This window comes from Cyanistes caeruleus, chromosome 14 (assembly GCF_971803275.1).
Source record: "Cyanistes caeruleus chromosome 14, bCyaCae1.hap1.1, whole genome shotgun sequence".
In the NCBI taxonomy this organism is placed as follows: domain Eukaryota; kingdom Metazoa; phylum Chordata; class Aves; order Passeriformes; family Paridae; genus Cyanistes; species Cyanistes caeruleus.
Window position 1 is genome coordinate 20,600,313 of NC_141714.1, and position 25,005 is coordinate 20,625,317.

Here is a 25,005-nt window from a genome sequence, read left to right on the forward strand (position 1 = left end):
ACAGAATGAGCAAAAAGCCAGTTTGCTGAAAAAGGTTTTATAATTCTATAAATATATTACAGAACTTTCAGAGTATCCTGACAGTAAGACGTCAAGCTATAATGAGCACAACAATAGACACAAGTCAAATCAACACAAATACACAACTCACAGAATTCATTTACCATACTGCAGTATGCTTCCTCAAATGTAGAAATAAAAATAAGAATTTAAAATCCAATTAAAACTTATATGAATATATATATATATATTTTTTGCAAATTTAGCTTGGTTTAAGTTCAAGAATTCAGGGTATGAATGTTGATGAAAGGCAAGTTTGGGTTTCTATGAAGCATCCAACACCTTCAAGTTTTCTTAAGTGAATTAAGCTAATTAAGCTAGTTATTTGTAATTGCTAATAGGTTAACCTTAACTGAATAATGTCTAGGACATGTTTTAGCTAAAATGCACTGCATTTAACATACTAAAGATTTTAAGTGAATTGCAGTCCTTATACAAAACCTAAGCTGTACGAGGGACTGAAATTCAATTAAAAAAAAAATTAAAAGCCAGCAGGAGAAACAGATAAACATTTTGATGCAAAATGAAACTAATTCTCTCTTTACACCTGTATACGAACATTCGAGAACCTGTGAAAAAAGAGAAAACCTCCTAAAAAGCTTTTTATTTTGAAGCTTTCTGTTTCCAGGTGTCTACCTTGGCCATGCTCCTCCAACCATGTCATCTCTATAAAAATTCCTTCCAAGCAAACCACTGAATAGCATTTGATTCTGAAGCATACTACCAATTTATCATGAAGCTAAACAGTTATTTTGAATGGTTCAGAAAGTGATTCCGCCAAATTATGCTAAAGAATCAGTTAATACTCTCTCATATTGTATTTAAGTGGCTTTACGTCAACTTAGTTACACTGAAAACTGGTAGAAACAACTATTTCTCCAGTTCAAAACTGAGCACAAATAACTATCCACAAATTGTTTCAGCCTGCTGCTAGTTATTGTTTTCATGATATACAGAGGAAAGGAGACAGATTCTCTTAAAATGAGTGTTTTACTAAAATCACAGGGATGGAGGAACATGCAGTATACTGGACCACTGGAATGGGACCTAAAAAAACCTCAGAAACTGAGCAAAAAGGTTGTTTTTGTCACTTCTAATGAGCAAGAAAAGCAATTAGAAAACACTTTTAATAGAAGAAAAAATAAAGTGAAAATTCCTTTAGGGTTTTAATTTCTTACCAATTTATGTATGATGCTGATCAGTAAAAAAAAAAAAAAAAGTAATTTTAAAAAGCAACTCAGCCTATTTAGATTTGTTAAAATTTCCTATTAAACATTACTGTTCTGTAGGAATTTCATAATCATAATTCAAAATAACAATTTTAGTTTCTGTGAAATTCTCTGATTTCTGTTGAGACTGATTAATAAATTTCAGAAGTAAGTCCAAAAAGGAAATCATCTGAAGAATTTGGTTTTAATGAAAATCTGCTGAAAAGAGTCACAGATGCATAAACCTCTCCTTGGACTACTAAATGCCTCAATAACTCAATGAATAGTTCATAAAAATATATTTTTACATTTTACTGGGGAAAATGGAGGTAGACAAAAGGAAAATACAAGTTTGAGTATAATGCCACACTTGAGAACAACATATTTGCATGGAAAAAGAATTTTTATTTCTTAAGAATCTTAGTTAATAGGAAAACCAGTAAAGCATTTGGTCTCAGTCTTTGTTGGTGCTCTACTTTAGTGTGAAGTCTAAAGGAGAAGGGGAAAGGACTAAGAGCACATTGAATTTCTGCAGCAAGCCAGTCAAATCTGCACATCAATTGGGGAGAGGAAGGTTTACTGCATATACGACAATTCCTTATTTTTCAAAGTCTTATTTCAAACACTAACACTAACCTTGTTTTCCATATCTGATACCATGGTAAGGCTTCATAGCACTTTAAAAGTTGTATGCATTTCCACAAGTTTCCCTATATCAGTTGTAATTCCACTGTAAAGCAAGTGATTAACTGTGTAGTGTTACAAAACTGTGCTCCCTTAAAAGAACAAACAAACCAAACACAAGAGTAAGAGACCTAAAGCCTGGAGTCTAGAAGCTGGAAGAAGAAAAGGAGCACTGAAAGCAATACTCACCACACTAAACTACATCCTCATATGCAAACACTTTCAGTTCTCAAAGGTCTGTGGTGCTTCTTACCAATAAAAATAACTATGGCAACTAAAAATAACTATTACAACCCAGAAATGTATCTGAATACACCACTACTTACAGCTACTAAGCAGGCAGTGCTCCAAATTCCCTGAATTCTTCAAACACCTGCTCTGCTGAAACACACAATCCAGACACTTGGAAAGATGAGAAAATTTACTTTTTTTTAGCTGGCAAGAGCTACATCTCTTCTTTATAATGCAATTCATAATGTGAAATTTGTCGTATCAGCGTAATTATGAGCCCCCAGACTTTTAACCCCTGTATTAAAATATGACAGCTATTTTTGTTGCAAAAGATGTAATTTATAACCACAATGACAAGCGATAACTTATATGCTCTTGTTGATATAGCCACCCACACATATTGACTAGATATTAAAAAAAACCCCAACAAACTTAGACAACCATATAGAATTTAGGAAAAAATTTGTATGGTAATCTCATAGCACAAGGTTTGAAAATAACATTTTCAGAGTATTCTGATTACCTCATGATGGAAACACAGGAATTATCATCTACAGTTTCTTGCAATCCAATATGAATTAAAAAAAATTCAAAGGATCCTCCTTGCAAATGTGCACTGGTAACATCCATATGAACAGCATGCTATGAATTTTTAATTATTTAGTGCCTAAATCCATGTTCTTCTACTCTTACTTATCAAAATAGTGGAATTCTAAGTTAAGACACTATGCCCAAAATAGCTCCACTCAGTTATTTTTGAAAGCCTGCCACTTATTAAGATCTCCAAAGTTCTAATATATTCTAAGTCCTTGCTTTCGGAAATATTTTGAAGAGGACTAGAATGTGCTTTTTCCATATAAGAGCATTATTTGAAAGCATATTTTAAAGTATTCTAACTTTTGCACAACAAACTGTAGTTTGAGTTGCCAAAAGCATTTAAGTTTTATGAAATATGGAAGATCCTTCCTACTGTGAGGAGGACACAGAGCTAAGCGAAAATGTTGAGGAGAACTCACATTTGCTAACAAAGTTAACAAAAACCCCTTAGTTTTATATTAAAGCAAGAACTAATAAAGCCAGCACAAAAATCAAAAACCTACTCTGATACCTACTGCATACAGACCATGAGAGTGTAAAATCAATGTTATTATGGCCTAGAATACGTGTGTTCATGCATTTCTGGTCTCTGTGACATAATTCCAGCCTCTATCCAACATCAACAGAAGATCTAAACAGAAGAAGGAAAAACTAATTTGCTGGATGCTGTGATTCAATATTCTCTCTTCACTTAGTTTACCTTAGGGTTGCTATGGCAACACTGTCTGCCACTTTCTTTAAGCTTGTGACCCGATACTACTCACCATCTGCCACCTAATACATAGCAACATGTCCAATGCATTCACCCTATATGGATCACAGCACTTGTTCAATAAAATGATCCAACATACCAGGACACAAATTATTGAAATACTGAGTTCCAAAGGCTTTAGGAAAATTAACAGTACAATCCACAAATCTTGTAAAAGCTCTGCATTACATAAGTTACATACAGTTACATAAACTTAAGGGTTGGAACATATTTCACACTCACATGATGAAACACTAACAAGCATAGTTAGAACAAAATATGTCTGATGAGTTTTACTGAGTTCTTGGCAACTTGAGTTACTTTACCTGAACAGCCAATTAATACAAACTTTTAGAACCTCATTAAATACTGTTTTTAATGAAAACTTCAAAGCACACAGTTGATGGCATTCTAATATATCTATATTCATATGAATATTGTCTGCAGTCACCCTGAAGAAAGCGATACACTCAAACATCACCCTAAAAATCATGGTTTCATAAAGCATTAAAGATGTTATGTATCAGTTTCACCATCACTGCCTGCAAGGCTGCTGTCGGTGGATGGAGCTCCATCTTCATTAATACCCTCACCATTATTCTCCCTCTTATGGGCTTCATCATTTGCATCCTCTCTAAGTGTGTCATTAACCTCTGGAGGTTGTTTCCCTTTGGGCAGTTTAACACTACTTGATGCAGAATCCAAATCAGATGTAGTTTGCTGCTCCTTTGTGTCAGAATCCCCTAAAAATGACTCCCACACCTTGAGCCTTTCTTCCCTTTCTCTTGCAGTCTCTTCCACCTGTTAAAGAAGTGTTTATACACATCATTACAGAGTCATACTTGTAAAAATGAGTATTTACACAGATAAAATTAAACAAATATTTGTATTACAGAAACATCTCAATGCTAACTGAACTAATGATCTGTACATCCAGTGGTGAATCCTCTAAGTTGACACTTTGAGTACTCAAACAAGTCCTCTAATTTTTTGCCAAGTTTAATAATTGAGAGTGATTTTTGGAGACATTCTACAGCTTTTGAAGAGAGGCAAAATAAATGCAGGCATGGGAAGAGTATGGGGACAGAAATGTCAAGCACTCAGAATTCAAGCAGATTTACCATTTGGAAGACATTTGATAAAATAGAACCACGAAAGGCTACCTGATAATCTGTTACACCATCCCACGTTTCCGCACTGAGTTGACGGCCACCAAACCACCTTCCATTTAGAGTCAGCTTGCACAGGTCAGCTTCTGTTGCTTCTTTAAACGACACAGAAGCGACACCATCAGGGTGCCTCTGTAAGGACAGGCAACTTGCATTTAATAATATTCTAACTAATGCATTCATTCCGATACCCTTTATATTGTCAAATAAAATCAGTCAGGATATAGCTCCATTCTGATCATATATAATCATGTTTGAGAAGTTCAGTTTTCAAGTTTCCATGTTGCTGTATTAGCACACAGAACACAATTTTTGAACACAAAAACCAAAAAAATGTTTCAGCTAGCTTAGCTACAAATAATGTATTTATACATTTTCAAACTTGTAACATGTATCCAAGGTCCTGGGAAGAGTTAGTTTGCCTTTATATAGACTGAAGTAGTCAGGTACTTAGACAATAAGTTCCAGAAGTTTTAAAGCTTGAAAGATTAAGTCAAGTTTCCATGAACTAAACACACCCAAATGAATCCTTCACTCATATTTAAAGCAGCCTAAACATTTTGCACCTTTGCACATTACATCAATTCTACCAACACATGTAAAAATACCTACATCAAATATGAGAACCTTCTTTACTTGACCAAACTTTTCACACTCTGTCCGCAGATCTTCTCTTATCTCATTTAGCACTAAAGGGTCCTCCTACAATGCAATTACACAGCTTTAATTAAACACAAGCAGTCACTTCTATCAGCTTCATTTTTGCTCCATCACCAGTGGTTGGTACACATCCGTCAATCTCTTAGAAGTCCATAAATTAGGTGCCGTTATGCTGAATTTTCAAAGCCACCCGGGAGTTGGCAGACATCTCTTATTTGAATTTAATAAATACTACTTGTCAATATATCTATTTTGTGCTCATTTCTCCATTCCAACCATTACTGTTGTTTACTCCTCTTTCCATCCCAGAAAGGAATATTGTCAGATATACAGGTTTTGCAGAGAGTGAAAAACCCCAGTTTGAAAAATACTTTCTTACCAACATTTTTTTCTTGCTTTTGGAGAGAGATGAATGAATTTAAAGCAGATGTTTGGCACAGGAGAACGCCCTTCCCAAACAGCAAGTTTAATTTTTTTTCATCTGCTTAGAATCTTGCTACAATTTGTATGACAGAAAGTTCAGACACGTTAACTTCTAACAGCACGATCTACAGAAGCAAACTGCATCTTCCTACCTCAAAGTCCTTGGGGTGAAACATATTCCTGATAATAACGATGCGTTCATGCCGCATTCGAGTTGCCCCATCTTTCTTCTCTGGCCTCCAATCCAGCTGTCTAATGAAATGAAGCAACAGTAAGAAGATATTGTTGCGGCTCTCTTCAGTTTCTATAAGTATTTGTTGAAAAAAAAATCATTAATTTGGCATTTCTTGCAATATATTAATATATATTTTGACACAAAGAGTTAAGTTATTCTCCTAAAAAACACAGTAATTTAGTAAGCAAACCCAGGTTTATTATTGCTACAAAGTGTTTGAGGTTTTAAGGTACTTAAAGGTTCATACAAGGAATATAAATAATTTTTCAATGTAAAGTATTTTTTAAAACACTGAGAAAATATTTATTTCCTAATATCAACTCAGATAAAGGAATCAGCTGTTTTCAAGTGCAATTAAAATGTCAGTATTCTACCATTTTTTCCTAACTCATTCTGTAAAAAAGGAGATCCACTATTCCCCTAGGTAAAATTTACCTGCTTTTATTTAAAAGAACATGCAAGAACAACGACTCTTCCATAGACATTACTACAAGATGTACTTCATTCCTCAGTGTAGAGCCACTAACAAACTGGTCATGCAACCCAGCATGTCTGTTCTACGACTTTGCTTTCTCTCAGCAAATCTTACTTCTCGTAGAAATGCCTACTTCATATCCTATTACAAGAAACCCCCACACGTTTACTTGCACTTTTAAACCTCAAGATCATATATTGGGGTGGGGAAATCTTAAGTTTCTTCTTGTACCTGCTACTTTAGCTGAAGAAAAATTTGATTTCCGAGGAGAGTAGTTATACCAGTAAATTATGCTCTTCAACTCAAAAGGGACACAGTCCTTTTATTCACACAAATTGCTGTCAAATGCTATTTCATAATTTTCATACACCTGCCTACACACTGGAGACTTCTTACAGCAAGAACTGTCAGTGTATCTTTGGGGCAGATATATTTCAATCTACTTCTGGCTTTAATCGACAAGATATCAAGAAGCCTTTGCTCCCCCTAACTATGGGAAAACATTTCTGCATTACTACTTACAATGCTGAGTGGAATGTTGCTTTCATTGAAATATCAAAATTATTCAAACTTTTTTCCTCTTTAATCTGCATCTTCTTGGCTCCAAAAGGCAGAACAAATTTTAAGTAACAAAAGCAATTAATCAAGGTACAATTCAAAACCCAGTATATTTTATAGCAGAGAGAGACGTCTGGGGGAATCTATAGAGATTTTAGTATTTGCTCCTGTGGCAGGCAGCATTTCTTGCCCTTTGCAACTACTGCAGTATGGCACTGAATACACATGAGCAGCCAGTGTTAGGACCTTCCAACAGTAAGCCCCGGTATTGTGACAGGACTTGCACACTCTTATCCACTGAAAATGAAGACAGCATCCTCTTTCCCCAGAGTTGTAATATTTTCTTCTACATCTGAAGGTACCATTGCTCCCTGTGTACTGTTTTAATATGTGAATCACAAGAAGTTCATTATATCAACCTTTAATCTAGGAGTTAGTCCCCTTCAAATGTGCAATAGTTAAGCTATTGCACTGTCAGACAAGACTTAAATTTTTGCAAAACTTAGCATTGTATTTGAAAGAAAGCACCACTTTACTAACATCACTTAGAACTCAAGCAATATTTTACTGAAATAAAAACCACAAACTTCTGCTGTTGTGACAACTTCTTCTTGTAGTCTTTACATTTCTTCTTCTTTTTGCTTGCATCATACTCCCCCTTCAGTTGGAACTTTGCAACTTCCACATGCAATTTATAGCCTCGGATTTCTGCTTCATCCAGAAGCCTCAAAGCAAGCTGAACTGATTCTCTCTATTTGAAGATAAAACAAGGCACAAACTTTAAAGCATGTGTCAAAATTAAATTGTATTCCAATAACATGTCATTAAGTATACTGTGCTAAGAATCAAGTCTCTGTCACTGAAAACCATAATGCCATCTTCTCACACACAGCTGGCACTGTTTTCTTGATCAAAACCCAGTATTTCTTCACTCCTGTTGTAACTGATTAATACTTCCAAAAACAGCTGCATATATTTAATTCAAATATGTCATAGACACTAAAATACAATATCCAAGCAAGCTGATGAGCTTAAAAGCAAAAATAAAAAGGTTCCAGGGGACTGATTTCCTATAAATTTGTATCACTTTTCCAAGAACAGCAGATGTTGAGACTCTTAAAAAATTTTTAATGTTTTCCTAAAAGTCCTTTAGAGTGAAGACAGTATTTATGCTAGGGTGATCCACTGCCCTAACTACAATTACAAAATCAGCACAGATTATAAAGCCATTTGATGATTTAGTACTGCCTGGTGTTTCTTGCAGAACTAAAGCAGGCTGCACTTGCAATCACCAACTTTCCAAATGATTCACAAGTGAAACACATAAGGAAACAGTACTGCAGCCTAAACTTTTATAGCTTAATAAAGAATGAAAGCACAGTTTTGAACCAAACCAGTTCCCAGCTAAAAGCTGTAAATACAAGACCACAGTATGTTCCTTCCGGGCTCATTATTTCTGTATTCTTGGTAACATAGTGGTATAGTTTCAAAGTAAAAGTGAGGAGGCTTCCATTTCAACCCATAATGTCTGGCACCCAAGACAGGAGCACGTAAAGACATGTTCAGCAGGTATTATGGCCATTTCCAGGCAGAGGGTAAGGTTGGGTAAGAGGAAACAAACGAGGTAAGTGGGCATTTCTGGAGTAAATCTTTAAAACAGACACCTATATTCCAAACTATGCTTTAGATTTCCAAGAATCTTCTGAATGTTATTCTGAAACAATGGCCATATTGTGCCTCCAGTGGGATGGAAAACTGCATTCCAGCGCACCACTGACCTTCAGATAACAACAGAGGCCATCTCCTTTAAGATTTCCTTCCTTATCTTTGTACAGCTTGATCTTGTGTTCTTCTGTCTGAGGATCTCGCATGATGATACCACATTTTGACATGACCTGCACAAATTCATCTTTTGTAATGTCTGGAGGTAAACCTGCAAAATAAATTCAAACAGAAGGCTTAAATATGGTCTATTTTTATAAAAAAACTCATTAGAACAAATCTTCCCATAGTGTTTCTTTAACCAAAAGTTATCAAAATAAAGGACAACATTTTACATACACTGCAAGAAACCACTTCCCTTTAGGACGTTACCTTCTAAGCACTACTTCATACCAGTATTTTGAAAATCGTTGTACTTTGTAATTGGAATAATGCACAGAAAGATCTCTGTGCTCCCTTACATGCACACTTAGAGATTTACTGTCACACATGCCATCAACACTGCAGTGGACACTAAGGCCTCTGCAAATGTAACTCTCCTGCCCAAGCTTCAAAAGTTGCACTGCACCTCTAGGTATCAGAGGCAAAAAAAAAAAACAAACATAAGAATGCAACCGATAAACAGACAACTGTTTTCTCCACTCAAAAATTCAGTAAGAAGGGTAACTGATAATGTATAGAGATTTTAACATCTGAATGCTGAATTAAGGATAAGAAAAAAACCAAAATTATATATATATATAAAAATATATAAAAATTATATAGATATCCCATGCTTGTTTGGCCTGCACGAAGATTTCTGAAAATGCAAGCATGTGCACTTCTGTGACTGCTCACAACCACCAACTGTACCTAAGTACGTGCATCCAGAGACAGCACCCCACCACACTAAAGAGGTAGAAAAGCACCGTAGTAAGAGCACAGATAATTTTGAGCATTCATATTACTCCTTTTGCTCCCAACATTTTCTTACTGTTTCCTCCTTCTTACCTTATAATTATTTGTTAGACCAAATAAAAATTATAGATTAAGTGATGTGTATAGTTTATCCACTGTCTCATCATAAAATTGTCATTATCCTATTCCATAAAAGCCTACAGAAATTGTTTTTCTTAAAAAATAATAAATTGGTGACTTGGCTGACACAGCTCACACCATTTAACAGATAAAAGTATGGAATACATCCATTCTACTTCTTTCTCACATGTGCAATTTAAAGGTCAAAAAGACATTATGCAGTAAGAACATAACATTAAGTATTAAGTAGCTTGCAAGTGACAAGCATTAGAGACATATATGATTCTCTTTTACCATCTTTAGCTCTAAGTACATGAATAAACACTATTACTTACCTGTCACATAAACATTCGTGTTTCTGTCTTCTTCAACATGAAACCACCCTAAACACAAGAGTTTAATTCAGTTATGGTAATATATTAAACATGGGAGAATAAATGCTTATATTCCATCAGATTTCTAAGAATTTTTGCTTGCTCACAGGGAAGCTCTGAACATGCCTTAATTTGCATTTTTTCTCCTTTGTATACAGATTCACGATATCTATGAAATACCACACAATTTTAGAACCATTCTGAAAATTACCAGCACAACCTTATCTTTGCTGTACCAAGTAACAACAATCAACTGCCAGTTTTCCCTCAGTACAATACAGGTCACAGCCTACACAGAGGGAAGTGCTCTGTCACTTACCTGGCTCTAGTTTCCTTTTTTCCGATTTTTGTTTTGGATCTGTTTGGTTTTGTCCTGTCTTATTTGCTGATGGCTGTGTTCCTGACGTCTTAGAACTTACTGGTTGATTACTTTCAGCGGCTGTACCAGAAGCAGATGAAGTATCATCTGTCTCATTCGCAGGGAAGCCATAGTTGGCATGATAGGTTGCCAGGAAATCTTCTGTTATCTGAAAAAAAAATAGGAAAATTAATATAAAATTTCAAAGAACTATAAATTCAAGTTTATATTTTAACATTAGTTAGGTGATGGTCATTTTCTAATTGGCAACATAGAAAATAACAATATTTTAAAACTTTTAAAATGATCTTTTCAAAGCCATACACACAACAAGAAAAATCAGTTCAGCCGTTACCTGAACTAGGCCAAGACACAAATTCCATACAGCATATGTAGTTTTTACACAAACATTCCACAGGTTCTGCCATTTTTTAAACAAAGCTTTCCGCTTTCCATGTGAATTAGATCTGCATGAAGGACAGAAACCAAGTGCTCCTAGCTGTGGTGAAGTGATAAAGTGATACTGATGGCAAGCCAATAACTTATCCACAGATGATGAATGACTGACATTTGCAGGCATCTGCCTTTTCATGGAATCATTTCCAGAGATGACATATTTGTGTTGATAGGCAGTAAATATTGCATTTAACCAGAGATGTGCTTTAACACATTGCTTCTAAGGCAATAGGCTTTACTTTATGTTCAACGAATTGATAAAGAATTAGCTTGCTTGCTTCCAGAGAGAGACTGTATTCGGATAAAATATAACATCGGCCAATTCCTATATTTTAGAGGTCAAAATAAAAGAAAAAACGCACAAATTACACCCAGTACTTCTAGCCACTAGCAGTCACATGCAGAGATACATCACAGCTGCTTTTGTTAGCATCCCTGCATTATGAAGTGTTTTCTGAAGTTGCACACTCTGAAATATCTTCTCAAAACTGAGCCCTAGCCTTTGAAAATTTTATCTGACTCTGACTTTTTCTGCACTTGCTTCATCTGTATTCAAAAGGGAACAAAATTTAATGCCATTAAGCTACTGTAAGAGAGCAATTTCAAGTGTCAGTGATGAAAATGTAATCTCTTATCTTTCATAACGATTTGAAATTTGATGTTTCAACTCTAAAATTTCATTATGACAAATCAGAAATGCAAAACTGACAATAACAGGCTTGTCAGAAATAATGCAAGATGCCGTGGAGTCCCATAACATCACAGGTTAGCACAAAATAGCTCTTAGGCTAAACAAGATTTGCCACACACCTCAATAAAGAATGGAAATGGCTGCTCTTACAGCTATGACGTAACACAGCATCAAGACAAAGTACAACTACACTTAGCGAAAAAAGAAGACTCTGCTCTAATCAGATTAATCATGTGCATTATCTTTGACATTAGCCATCTTAGCAAATTCTTAGTGCCACAGTCGATGAGATCCAGAGAATTAAGACACTTCTATACTTGCTGGTGAACAGCACTATTAATTTTCATCAGAGAACCTACTGGTAAATTACTGATTGAACCTGCAACAGGATTATTTTTCATCTTCTGGGGGAACTGCATTCTGTTTAAACCTCCATTTATTCTTAGCAAATTACCTACCATGGACTATCAAATTCTGCCACTCAGTAACAAAGACGGGTTTTGCGCAAAATGCTATCATCCTACCATGTAATGATTAACACTACTTCACCTTGAAATGTCTTTTTATAAGCACAGAGGAGTTTATATATATATATATATATATATATATATATGTATATATATATAAAGGGGGTTTTTTGTAACTTCTGTCATACCATGACAGCACAAAAAACAAGAAGTCACAGAACTACTTACTGAGGACTTCAAACCAGTTCTAGTGGATAACATCAAAGAGGTCAGTCTTACCTGCACATCCACACAGTTTGGGGTGATTAAGCTTATAGGAAAAGAAACACAATACTACGAGGCATGTCAGTATGTAATTAACTGTTGGTCCCACTAAAATGGAAAGGAATAGATTAACCAAATTAAGAATAGACACCCTGTGCTTGCAGATGACAACCAATGTCTGTATTTTCACAGCAAGTGATGCAAGCAGCAGATGAATTCCACGCGTTATTTTGTGCTATATCTGTGAAGCACTAAAAATGTTGGTATTCATCAATACAGTAAGACTGAAATACAAATAATTAAAGCATAAATTATGCTACAATTGCTTCTATTACATATTTTATTGTCTCCAAATTTTTCTGGGGAATGCTGGCAGAAACTATCATTCACTTTTTTGCACTGCTTTGAAATATGCTTTAGTAGAAGTTTGGAAGACACTGTATTCCCAAAGTAGAGCAGCAGTGCAATCCCAGTCTGTAGATAACAATTACTTATACCAGTTAGATTATTTTCATCTTTTGTCAAGAAACAGATTAAAAATTTCATTACTGCCCATGGAGAAAGAAGTACAGCTTCTGGTTACAACAGTCTCCTCAGTTTACCTGGATAAAAAATCCTATTAGTAATCATCACACAAAAGAAGTAACCTGAAAAACTATGGCATTCAGCTGGGTAAAGAATCTTTGTGCAGTACTATGGGTCATGGATAGGTCATCAACTTCTATCATACTCACCAATGAACTTTTCTGTTCTTATTTAACCTGTCCAACCCTTAATGTTATCTCCTCTCCAAGACAGAATAGATAAGAAAAGCACTTAAGAAAGATAAATCCTACTGACAAGACACATTTCAAAAGAGAGGCGAGAAGAACGGGAAGAAATGGGAGCAAAACAAGAACCCTTTTACAAATTACTGTGCTTACTTGATATAGCACCCCACAGGGAGCCAGATATACTCATTGCTCCATGGCTCTGCTTTGTGAGTCTGGATTTTTCACATTTTTACCCCTTCATAAGCCATCTGCCCCACAGATACCTTCCTAGGTTTACACACACTCAAACTTGGCACCACAGGCTTCACTCTCACTCAGATTCTCTGAATTGCAATGAATTCAGAGTCACAAACTAGAACTGGCATATTACATCCATCAAGGAGATGCCATAAAATGTCTTATTATTAAATTAAGTAATTGCCCTCATTCACTGCTATATAATAGCAAAACTACTAGTTCATTTGCATGTCAGTAGATTGGCTCAATATATTAATTTTATGTTCATTCTCCCCTTGAACAGTCATGTTATTATAGCAAGATCATACTTTGTACTTAAAATATTTAATAAATTTTTTTAAAATTAGAAACTGCAATGTATTTCCACGCCGTGAAATGCCACTAAGACAAATACACTTACTTTTCAAGTGCACTTCTAAGACTGAAGGACTTGGAACAACATATCTCTTATTCGAGACAGTTTTCAGACAACAATAAAAGAGGCATAATACTACTCTATTTTCATCTAGACCTCGTAACATACTAATTCATTTCGACACTGCCCACAAAGAGATCACCACAGTTACAGAGACCTAAACACATCCCAGGCACCTCGGATCAACATCCACAAATATAACCGTGACTTCATCCCAGGCCCGAGCAACTCTACAAACTCTCCGCCAAGGCGAACAGCCAATGCACAGCTCCTCACGACAGCGTAGCCGGTCAAAGACGGAGACCACACCGTGGTTTCGCCCGTAAAGAGGTGTGTTTTGGTGCTGCAGACCCTCACAGCAGACACGACGCGGCTGAATCCGGACACCTCCGTACCGACGAGATCCAGCATCAACCGCTCCTTCCTCTCCCCCTTCCTCGGGGCTCCCCAGTACCCACCTTGGGGAACCAGGCCTTCTTCTCCAGGTCCCACTCGTAGGCAGCCCCGTCCGCCGGGTCCACGTAGGTAAAGGGGTCGGACTCGCCCTCGTCTTCGCCCTCGGCTGGCTTGGCCTCATACTGCTGCTGGAGCTGCAGCTGCCGGTAAAACTCCTCGTTTCCGTCCTCGCCGCTCATCCTGTCCCGTTAACCGGGCCTCAGGTATCCGCGCTCCTTCCGCCGCCGACTGGGGAACCCCCGCCCAGCCCGCCCCTCTTGGTGGCGGGAGCGCGCGCGGACAACCCCGCACCTCACGCGGCCGCCGCGGCCGTTCCGCGCCCCAGAGCGCGCGCACACAGCACCGGAAACATCCCACCCGTCGCCATACCTTCCGCCCGTCCCTCCCCTTTGCCCCGAGCTGCAGCCAATGAGACGAGCGGTAGTGGGTCATGCGGGGAGCGGCGGAGCCAATGGGGAGCAGGGCGGGAGGGAGGTGAGCCGCTCTTGGGGGGGCGGAGCGGGCGCACGCAGCGGGCGGGGCCAGAGGCAAGGCGGGGCCAGATCATGTTTTCCCGCCTCTGGGCGGGCCCTGAGGTCAGTGGGTCCGCCATGAGACAGGGGTAGTCGCCGCAGGGGCCCTGTCCCTTTTTCTGTCCCCGCCTTTTTTTCCCCGTTTCTCTTCACCCTCAGGCGGCAGCGCCGTTTTTCCGCGGGCAGGGGCTCTGCATGAGGGCAGCTGCCCCTGGCGCGCTAGACTGCTTTGGGCGAGAAGCTGTAAGTTGATGGGCTTTGCATGGGCACAACTGCGGCTTTACTTACATGATAAATAAAATACTGGGGCAAAGCCCTTCCTGCTGCATGCTTTTCCCTGTTGCGCCTACGACAACCCTGGACAGTGAAGCTGCTTGCTGCCAGTGGTGCTGTGCAGGACTGGCTGTCGTTTGGCACTGCAAGTGTACTCATGTCCTACTGGAGACAGGGACACAACCAAAATTAGAAAAATCAGATTGAAATGACACTCTAAATGTCAAGAAATAGCATTGCGTCTCTCTGCCCTCTTGACTGAGGGTGCCGAGAGGTTGTGTTCCCTTAGGAAAGGGTTGGTACGTCGTATTAGTGGGATGAAGCTTGGCTTCATCAGCTTCACTCAATTCCTTTTGCATCAATGAAGTCTGCAATTAGCACTGTCTGTGGATACTTAAATATTTTAAATACAAATTTCTCTCAGTTCTTTTAAAACCCCTTTATCTAGTGCCGTCTTTTGGTTTTTACAGTGCAACCCAGACAGCATTGCATCAAAAGCGAATTTTAATTGCTAATGTATTTTAAAGTATTTCTATTTAGAGGCTGAAGCAGCACAGTCTTCTTGTTTTCTTTTGCAAACCTTAACCTAGAGTTACAAAACCCCATGTATCAGTGTACATGTTATACATGAAAATTGAGCTGAACGGCTCCAGCAAAACTGGCTGTGGCTGTTTGCCTGGGGCAAAATAATTTTTCCACTCAGAAATAAAAATTATAAACAGGAGTTTTCTGGAAATTAGTATACCAGGAACAAATATGCAGACTGGAATGATAATAAAATCAAAGACCTGTGATTGGGAAGCTCTGCAGGGAGAGATGAACATCAGCTCCTTGCATGGGCACCAGGCTGTCAGACAAAATTGCTGATGAGTTTTAGTAACCTTTGGCTGTTGCACAAAGAACGTCCAGCTTAGTTAATGGCATCTTTAATGCTTCAAGTGTTGTCTCATGACAGTTCTATTATGGTAGTTGTCTAAAGATTGCTTTGTGATCCCTTATAAACTTACCACCTAAGGGACATTTGTCTTCACTTTCATTTACTGAATTGTTGAGTGGAGCATGAGAGGCTTGACAAAAACTGTGCTTGCTTATAAAATTTGGAAATGGGTATATGTTTGCAAATCAGATAATGATATCCTTAAACGTTGTAGGAGAAACACAATTTAAGTCTTAAACAGCTTGTTTTATTTTTTCAGGGTTTTTAATGTTTATTACTTGAGTCATTGCAGTGCGGTCTGTATGGCTTTCCCTACTGTGCAGGTCTGCCTACAGCAAGGCACTGGGATAGTCCTGGGGAGCAGGAAATCCAAATTTATTCTCAATCCAGTGCGACTGAGAGAGTGCTTGTGTGCAGCAGGGTCAATGCTCAGTAAATCTGCTCTGCACACTTTGATGTAGTTATGACGACAAACTGCCTAGAGTTCCCTCATACTTCCTTCACATAACAGAACCTGTGACAGCAGCTGCTGCAGTGCAGCCTCCCACAACACCTCTGCCATCTGTTCCCTCCTCCTTGGTAAAGACAGAGTGAACAGCCCAGGCAGACAACTCAGCTGGAAACTCATAATTTTGGGGGGTTGAGACAACTTTCAATCTCACCTTTGAAATTATATAGATCATGGCTGTGCACAAGCAGTGCTGCTGCAAGCTGCATCTTCTGAGGAGGATGCAAAGAGTTCAAGTGTTCCACATCTCGGATCAGTCCAAGCTGTCAAGAAATGGTGTTTTAAATCCTGGCAAAATGTCTCAAAGTAAATATTAAAAAGAGGCATTAGCATGATGATTTTGTATGTGTGTCAGTATGAGCCAATTTTGGCTCAGCAGAGCTGATTGATGTTCTAAAGATACCACCTGAATGTTGGTCTAGAGGTACCACCTACTAAAAGTACAGATACATTGGTTTTCCTGAAGTGTTTTTCCTCCTTTAATAGGGGAGCCATCAATTTGCTGGCTAATCCTTAATTAGGTAGACATCCTTTTCCTGAGCTGTTTTTCTCTTTTAAATTGAGGCAGTAACTAGTGACTAAGTACAGACAGGCTGCTTTGAGACAGGCCTCTTTGAGCTTTTCAGGGGGTCTGAAGGCTGTAGCTGTTGCACAGATTACTGAGTGATGAGGAGTCTTCATGGTAGGAAAAAATACAGAACCATTGCAGATTTACTAAAATTTCAGTATCCTGTCCCATGCATGGAAATTTCACCTCACAGTTCATCTTGCACTGTGAGGACTATCTGGGGCAGAGCCAACAACTAAATGCTGATTAAAGCCCATATTACATTTGAAAAGTAACACCGATTGAAATATGTAAGTGCTGTAGTTATGTGTAGCTTTGGGTTATTCTTTAATTGTAATATTCTCAGCAGAAACACAGAAGTGTCAACAGGCAGCCCATCTAAAATAAAACAAAACAATTTCTATGGGAACAGGAGTGGAAGCTTTAAAATGGCTATAATTGTGTAACTAAATTTTGTACCCCACCCACTTGCACTTTAGCAGTGTTTTGACATAGTTTTCTTAATTGTTGTGGATTTTGGGGGATTAACTAACTACTGATATTAAAACTGTTGCTAATTTGAACATGAAATGTGTACGTCTCATTCACAAAAACAAACTATTAAAAAAGTACATCCTAGAAATTGTATTTACTTTCTCAGTATGACTCCATATGGATACAACATTTGAGGGAGTCTCCCTTTCAATACTTTGTGCCTTTTTTCTACCTCTTCTTAAGCTGTGGACATAAATAGTGAACCCCTAATTATTCATCCCTTTTATTTGCTAGATAACACTCAATAATTATGTAAATAGATGGTATTTCCATATGCTTTTATACAATTACACTTGTATTACATAGGGATGAAGAACCTGGTTTTGGGAGACTGAGAAAAGATTGCAAAGGAAACAACCATTTTCCCCTAATCCAGTTACGGTAATGTGGAGACTTTTTATGGATAATTGTGTTGTGGGTAGTAGATGGAATTAAAAATATCAGATTGGTTAGATAAACATATATGTTGGCCCATGTATCACTCCAATACATCATGCCATGAAGATTTGAAAGTACAGAATTATCAAAGCATAAAGTACACAGAATAATTAAATTGTGGCTTGAAATATTGCCAGTCTTTAAACAGAACATGTGCAGAATATAGCAAAACCATCAGTTTTGTAACAGGATATATTAGCAGTAGAACGACAATTCAGTTAGAGGAGTAGTTAGATGAATGAAAAGTATCTGCATGCAAAGGAAGAAAAATAGTGAATTAGGAAAGTGGGTTTTAAGGGCTACTGTGAGGTGTAGCCAAAGATTTTGCAGTGGAAAATTTGGTCTCTGACAGACAAATTGTGAAGTCCAGAAACATGTAGATCTGTTTCCCAAAGGGATTACTAAACTAGAATAAAGAATGTTGTAAGCAATGGTATTGTTGGTGGATATTTCTTTTGTTTAGAATTCCCTATAGTAAGATCAAGGAAGATAAACATAGGTTCATTAGTATGTACGCTTCTCTACTTATTTCAGTCTCACCCTACAACTCCACGAAGGAAAGAGAGAAGAAGAAAATAGCAGTGCAACATGTTTCTAATATTTGTGCATAGCTCTCTACCAGGCAATGTATTACACTGAGACAAAGAGAGTAAAATAAGGTCTCTGGAGTCTTTTATGCCATAAATTGTATTTCTGTGTTATTGTATTTCCATTTATTTTAGTGATCCTGTCCTGGTATGAAATTGGTTCAATAAAAGGAGGAATCAATTTGAAAATTAGTGCTTGTAGCCTTGCAGCTTGTAACATGAACACTGTAGTAAAATCTGATGGGATTAAACTGGTCTGTCATTAACTGGTTTACAATGACAACAGAGGTTGTATTGCAATGCCCCTGGGATTTATAGTTTGCCCTTGTTTCTCTGATTAGAGCAGGCAACAGAGTGAGTCTGTAAATACATTTTCTCATCTTATAGTCAACTTAATTAATGGTGCATGAGTAGATGGATTTCCAACCATATGGTGCTAAGGGGCTCTGTGCAGGTGATGGCGGGCTATACCTTCAAGAATTAGTTAAAATTGAAGCTTCTGTGACTGACAGAATTATTTTAATTCATATGTTGCAAATTCTGTTCAATATTTTAACTCACAAATTCTTTTTTGGAGTAGAAGTCCCTCAGTTTAAGCAATGGAAAATCGATTGTGTTTTCTATCACCAGCTTCCACAGAACAAAAATTTTGGTTCAGGGAACACAGAATTCATAAAAATAATTGTCACGCAAATATTTTGTAACATGGGGTAGGAAGATTTGCCTCCTATACTTCCTAATGGGAAGGCAGTCCCCGCCAGCAGTGCTGCTGAGCACGGACAGGCTGTCCTGCAAGCCTAGTCATAAAATCAGTGGATTTGATATTAAAAGGTCTATGGCATTAAGACAGCCCAAGCTAGTATTAAAACGGGATACAACTTGAAGAATAGAAAATTAGTATAGTGGAAAAAAACAACTGTCCCAGTGTGCTTGAATGTGTAGACCACTTAGATACAACCACATACATTACAGCAGGAGTGGATCTGTGCAGGTAAAGGGTCAGTCTGACTCTCCACACTGTACATTTTTCACTTCAAGCTCACTCTAGTCTGGTTCAGTAGATTGGACACACAGTTCCATCTGAGAGCAATCAAGGTTGTGCACTCAAGACCACTTTGGGATATAAAGTAAGGCAGGAGGGGATGTTCGCGCACTTTAGAAGTGCACTGTAAATCCCAAATTGAACTCTTGATACAGTTCCACCCCAATTTCTTGATGTTAAATCATTGTAATGATAAAGAACTATCGAGATGTTTTACCCATATATGAAAAAGAATTTTGCAAGTGTGGTTAAAGGTGATTATAAATTTCTCAGAGTGATGATCACCTGCTCATTCCCTTGACTTCCTTAGGAACATCCATCTCACTACAAAGCAGTCAGCTCTTACCCAGAATTTCTAAGTCACTGACAGAGCAACAAGTACTGTGGATCTGGCCCATAATGCTTTTTCTTTTTTCACTTCACAGCACTACAAACCTTTGTCTTTTCTCATTTTAGCATTCCTTCTCATGTGTTTACCCATTTTTAGCATTCAGGACAAGAAAATAAATTGATCAAAAATGTGCCTGATTGATTGTGTTGTGATCATGTGGCTTTGCTTGCTTGCTGTAGATGCAAGTAGTTGTCAGAACCAGCTCTCAGTCATGACTCAATGAGCAAGTCACCAATGACAAAACTGTCCTTACAGCCAATTCTTCACCAAATCTAAGTCCTCTCCTGCCCAGTCCAGGAATTCTGGCTAAGAATCGGTATTCATGTATGGGAATGTGAGTAATCCTTTTGAGTTTATGCTGGAAAGTTCCACTGTTGCAGCTTCTTCCCCCACACAGTTTGATTTCTTTATTCTATATTTTGAAAAATGAGGAACTCCTGATGAACACACTTTCACAGACAGGGCAAGCCATGGCACCCCGTTCCAGGATGCCAGTAGCAGTGACTTGATTGCAATGATTCAGTTTCTTCATGGGTGAAGTGGGATGTCCTTCTTCATCCCACACGGACTAAACACTTTCCTCTTCTTTCGTGATGCTATAATCTGTTAGCAGTGTAACACTGATTTCTGAGCCATGCATGCTGCCCGTGATCGACGGGGCTCTGGTAGGAGAACTGCTCTGGGGAGCACTGGGAGGCTTTGCACAGAATGCTGACTTGCAGCATAATACTTGCTTTTTAAAATGTTGCCGGAAACTTTTACTCAGCCAATAAAGAGCAAAAGGATTGATACAGGAATTGCTGAAGGCCAAGGCACGGGAAAAAATAGTTGCTATCAGATGAAAGGTGGAAGCGTCAACAGAAGTGTGGTATGTGAAAGAGCGGTACAGGTAAAGGATGTGGTTGGGCAACCAGCAGAAGGCAAACAGAGCCACAAGCACCAGCACTGTCTTTGCAACTCTCTTGCGGGATTCAATCTACAAGAAAGTAATTCGTAGCTGGTATTAATAGCAATTATTAAAATGTTTGTGTTGTTGGTGCTGATTTGCAAAGCAGTGTAAAAGTCTAAAGGCACAAGTAACCAAAAAAGCAAAATATAGAAAGGAAAATGAACAAACAAAAACCCAAAACCAGACGAGATAAACAGGAAAATAAATCTATTTTATAATTTTTTAACAAAGTATTCCCAGTGCAGAGCACATTTCCTCTCCATTATAAATCATATGACGCTCTTATCTAGACTAGGATTTAAAAGTACCGTAATTAATATGTCAGCTCACATGGATGTGGTCCCAGTGTTTAAAATTCAGTGTTTTAACTCTTGAGTTTACAGGGTCATGGTAAAGCACGACAGAGCTGTCTCTCTTTAGGAAAGCATGGACACTCACAAATAATGAGTCATGAGCATGTGCCTAAGTGCACAGCTGAGTTCGGATTCAAATTTGGTATGGGCTGAATTTGTGGAGCTTTTTACTTCATTATCAGGCAAAGATACCTAAGAATTTGGATCTAATCAGCACAATAGACTTTGGAAAATTGGTTTAGTTTAGTTTAGTGTTTAGAGTTTTTAGTTTAGAGTTTAGTGTTGGATCAGAGCTTACCTGCTTACGGGCATGACCGTGTTCTTCTGCTGGCATGCTGGATGTACTTTTATATAAAGTTCTGGCAATAAGAAAGTAGTAGACAGAAATGACAGCTAAGGGCACAATATAGAACACTAAGAAGCAAACCAGGGAGTGAGCTTCCTGTAGGATCTTCTCAGATACAGGGTAGGGGGCACATGCTTCAAAAGTTACGTTTTTCTCAGGATTGCTGAAAGAATACAAATCTGAAAAAACAGCCTCTGGGATAGCAAATATCATGGAGACAATCCAAACACAGCCGGCTTTACAGCAGGTCTTCAGGAGTGCTTCTGAAGTCTGCAGTTCCAAGGGTTTAACAATGGCTCTGTACCTAAAATGACCAACATCACTGTCAGAACACAGAAATAATGCAAGCACTGACACTGCAAAATTCCTAAGGCTAAAGCCATTACTGGTCTTGCTAAACAAAAGGTGCTGGAATCCTCTTGGAAATGAAAACAGACACTAGCTCTTTGGAAATGTAAAAATTAATTTCAAGCATGTATTTTAATGGATTGGCAGGCAGGAGTTGCCATTAAAACCTTCCTATGTAAAGATGACTTCTAAAGTTTGGATTGGGATCACTAAGGGCAATTATCACTCCTAATTTCATGATACTGCCTTGAAAGATAAATGAGAGAATTAGTATGCAACATTAGTGTGCAAATTAGTATGCAAAACTGATGAAGTTTTTCTATGAAACGGGTTAACTATTTTATAAATACGTGAAACCAAGCATGTTCGCCCTTCCTTTCTTCCGTCTTCCTAAGACCCCTGCTGAGTGCAGTAATCTGACTCAAAATAATGCTCCAGGATTCATTCATATTTATGCAGGAGAGGGCACTGCTATTTATTCATGCCTGTGATTCTGCAGCACGTGGACTGAGTCAGGCATATGAGAAAAAATCTGGATTAATCTGTAGATGTGTGTTAATCTGTGTGGAAGTGGGACATGGAAGAAGACCGACTTCCATGGAGGCAGATGAAGCATAGGAAACAAGATACCCTGTCCCTAAAGGACTAGGGAGTCTTGATAATGTAGAAAGAAGCAACCCCTCCAGTTGGGGCACAAGGCTGGCATGAAAAGAAAGGCGGTGAAAAGGGACCCAGAGGATAAAACAGTTTAGCTGTACCATTTTGCACAAGCTGAGGATCTGGTCTTTTTCTCCTCTAGGCAAATTTAAATAGAAAGCTGGAAGCTGGCTTGCTACTTGACAAATAAATAAAATTTTTATTGACTTTGAGCTCTTCTAGCATATTGGAACATGGCAGTCTGGCATTAAGCACAAGACTGATCTGAGCTTGCTCTGTAAGTTTATGATGTAGTTAATCTGTGAGAATGTGGTGCAGAGTATTTATATATAACAGCTACCACGAATAATTAAATACAGAAGCAAGTGTCTAAACCATAGAATGAGAGAAGAGTTGGGGTTGGAAGGGATCTTTAAAGGTCATCTAGTCATGGTGAATTCTGAATTGACATCCTAGAGGACCAAGATCTTGGAGCTACAATAGATAGTTTGGTGTAAACATTAGCTTTGTCTTCAGCAGTAGTTAAAAGCCCCTAAAATAAACCTCAACTAAAACAACAACAGAAAAGCAAAATGTTAGGTAGTATTAGGAAAATAAATGGAGAGCAAAAGAGACAGTTGTGCAACTACCTGTATCCCTGATTCATGCAATTTTTGATTACCATGTGTTGCTCTGCACACCTTAACTGAAAGAAACAAAACCTAAGGATGGATTACAACATTAATAGCCTGGAGACATGAATAGGGATCACTGTCTCTTCTAACACAAGTGCAAGCACCATCAAATGTAGCCATGTGCAGTGTAGAGATAAAAGGAGTTGTTTTGTACAAGCAGTGATAGTCATTGCTAAGCAAGTTTGAGAAGAGGCTGAACAAGTATCCAGAAGAGAAATTCTTTGAGGTTATTAAATAGACAGAAACCACATTTGTTCGGTGTCATCTGAAGGCATGGGGTTAAATACGTAGTTGGACAGAGGTTTTTATTCTTCCTATGTGTCTTTTGTTGTTCTTATACTACCACTGCTGGAGGCTGGTATTGGTCTACATGGATCCTTGATTTGACCCTATGTGGCCATTCCTGTGCTGGCTGATTATTTTGGAGTACAGTAACAGTACCACTGGTAAAATTCTGAATGAACATGAACAATTTGCTATTACATACAATCTGCAATTTCTGGCAGTCAAGATGAAGACCTTTTTCTCTCTTAATACTAAATACAATTTTCTTGTTTTTCTACTCCTCAATGCTCCTGCTGATTGAACTGAAATCTCATCTTAGTTTTGTTCATTCAAGAAAGAAGTATCCAGAAAACAGATTCAGCACTTCCTGACAGCAGTCAGAACACCGATCTCTCCTAGCAATGCTGTCATTACAACCTGAGTTTAATTTCATGACCCCTGGGCTAAAATATTTCTGTAAAAGATAAAAGAACTGCAAGAGAATAAAACAAACAAACAACACTTTTTAAGGTGAAAATTACATTAGTCATCAAATCATGAGAGTCACTCCTTTGTCCCCCAGTCTGTTCTGTGTTTTCTTTTGGCTTTTTATCCCATGTCAGATTCTTATGTTCTAGGATTTTAAAGCCTCCATGAGTGCACAGGTTAAAGAATTTTCACTCATATTCAGTTTTATTTTTCATCTTCCTTGAGTACTTCACTGTACCACTAGATAGCACCAATACACTGTCCTTTTCCCAATTTACGCCATTTCCCTTTTCTGTGCAATTGAGAAAAACCCTTGTACTGTACTTCAAACTAATAAAAGGTCAGAAGAGTTAAAGAGTCTTTCTCACTTCACACCCTTAAAAAGAAGTGCTAGAATTTTACTAACACATATTTTTAAGTTACATGGGAGACTGGTAGTTTGGTATTTTTAGTCTGCACAATGTGCTGTTTAAGACTCTGAAAAATTATAATCTCTGCCATTTTATTATTTTCTAACTTCCAACCTGCATCATCTCCTGGCAAATCACTTGCGCAGACCCACCTGTCAGCACTGAGAACAGTCAGGGTAAACACTGATACTCCAACTGATGTTAACTGGATAAAAGACAACAGCTTGCACCCAATTCTTCCGAAAAGCCAGGTATCCACAATGTAACGTGTTGCATCTATAGGCACACATGTTAACAAAAGCAGAAGATCTCCAAATGCCAGGCTGGTGATGAAGATGTTGGGAACCGTCTGCATTGATTTAATCCTGAAAAAGACTTTGATGAGTATTGCATTTCCAAGGAGACCCACAGAAATGATCACAGCATATGTAACATAAATTGTGC

The 25,005-nt window shown here is 38.1% G+C and overlaps 2 protein-coding genes and 1 long non-coding RNA gene across 3 annotated transcripts; 1 reads left to right on the top strand and 2 right to left on the bottom strand.

Moving 5' to 3' along the window:
* Window positions 1-21: 21 nt before the first annotated feature.
* HTATSF1 (HIV-1 Tat specific factor 1) lies at window positions 22-14,741 on the bottom strand. Its single transcript, XM_023925877.2, has 9 exons — window positions 14,284-14,741; window positions 10,484-10,691; window positions 10,126-10,173; window positions 8,830-8,984; window positions 7,639-7,802; window positions 5,936-6,035; window positions 5,313-5,402; window positions 4,695-4,832; window positions 22-4,332 (listed from the first exon to the last, which is right to left on the bottom strand). The coding sequence occupies exons 1-9, from the start codon at window positions 14,458-14,460 to the stop codon at window positions 4,048-4,050; spliced, it is 1,365 nt and encodes a 454-aa protein (XP_023781645.2). The 5' UTR covers window positions 14,461-14,741; the 3' UTR covers window positions 22-4,047.
* Window positions 14,742-14,813: 72 nt separating this feature from the next.
* LOC147650624 (uncharacterized) lies at window positions 14,814-18,321 on the top strand. Its single transcript, XR_015276093.1, has 2 exons — window positions 14,814-15,036; window positions 17,920-18,321. It is a non-coding gene; the product is annotated as an uncharacterized LOC147650624 (long non-coding RNA).
* Window positions 16,229-24,999, bottom strand: BRS3 (bombesin receptor subtype 3). The gene is made up of 3 exons (XM_023925876.2): window positions 24,714-24,999; window positions 21,672-22,023; window positions 16,229-21,047 (listed from the first exon to the last, which is right to left on the bottom strand). The coding sequence occupies exons 1-3, from the start codon at window positions 24,914-24,916 to the stop codon at window positions 20,640-20,642; spliced, it is 963 nt and encodes a 320-aa protein (XP_023781644.2). The 5' UTR covers window positions 24,917-24,999; the 3' UTR covers window positions 16,229-20,639.
* Between the last annotated feature and the right edge of the window lie 6 nt (window positions 25,000-25,005).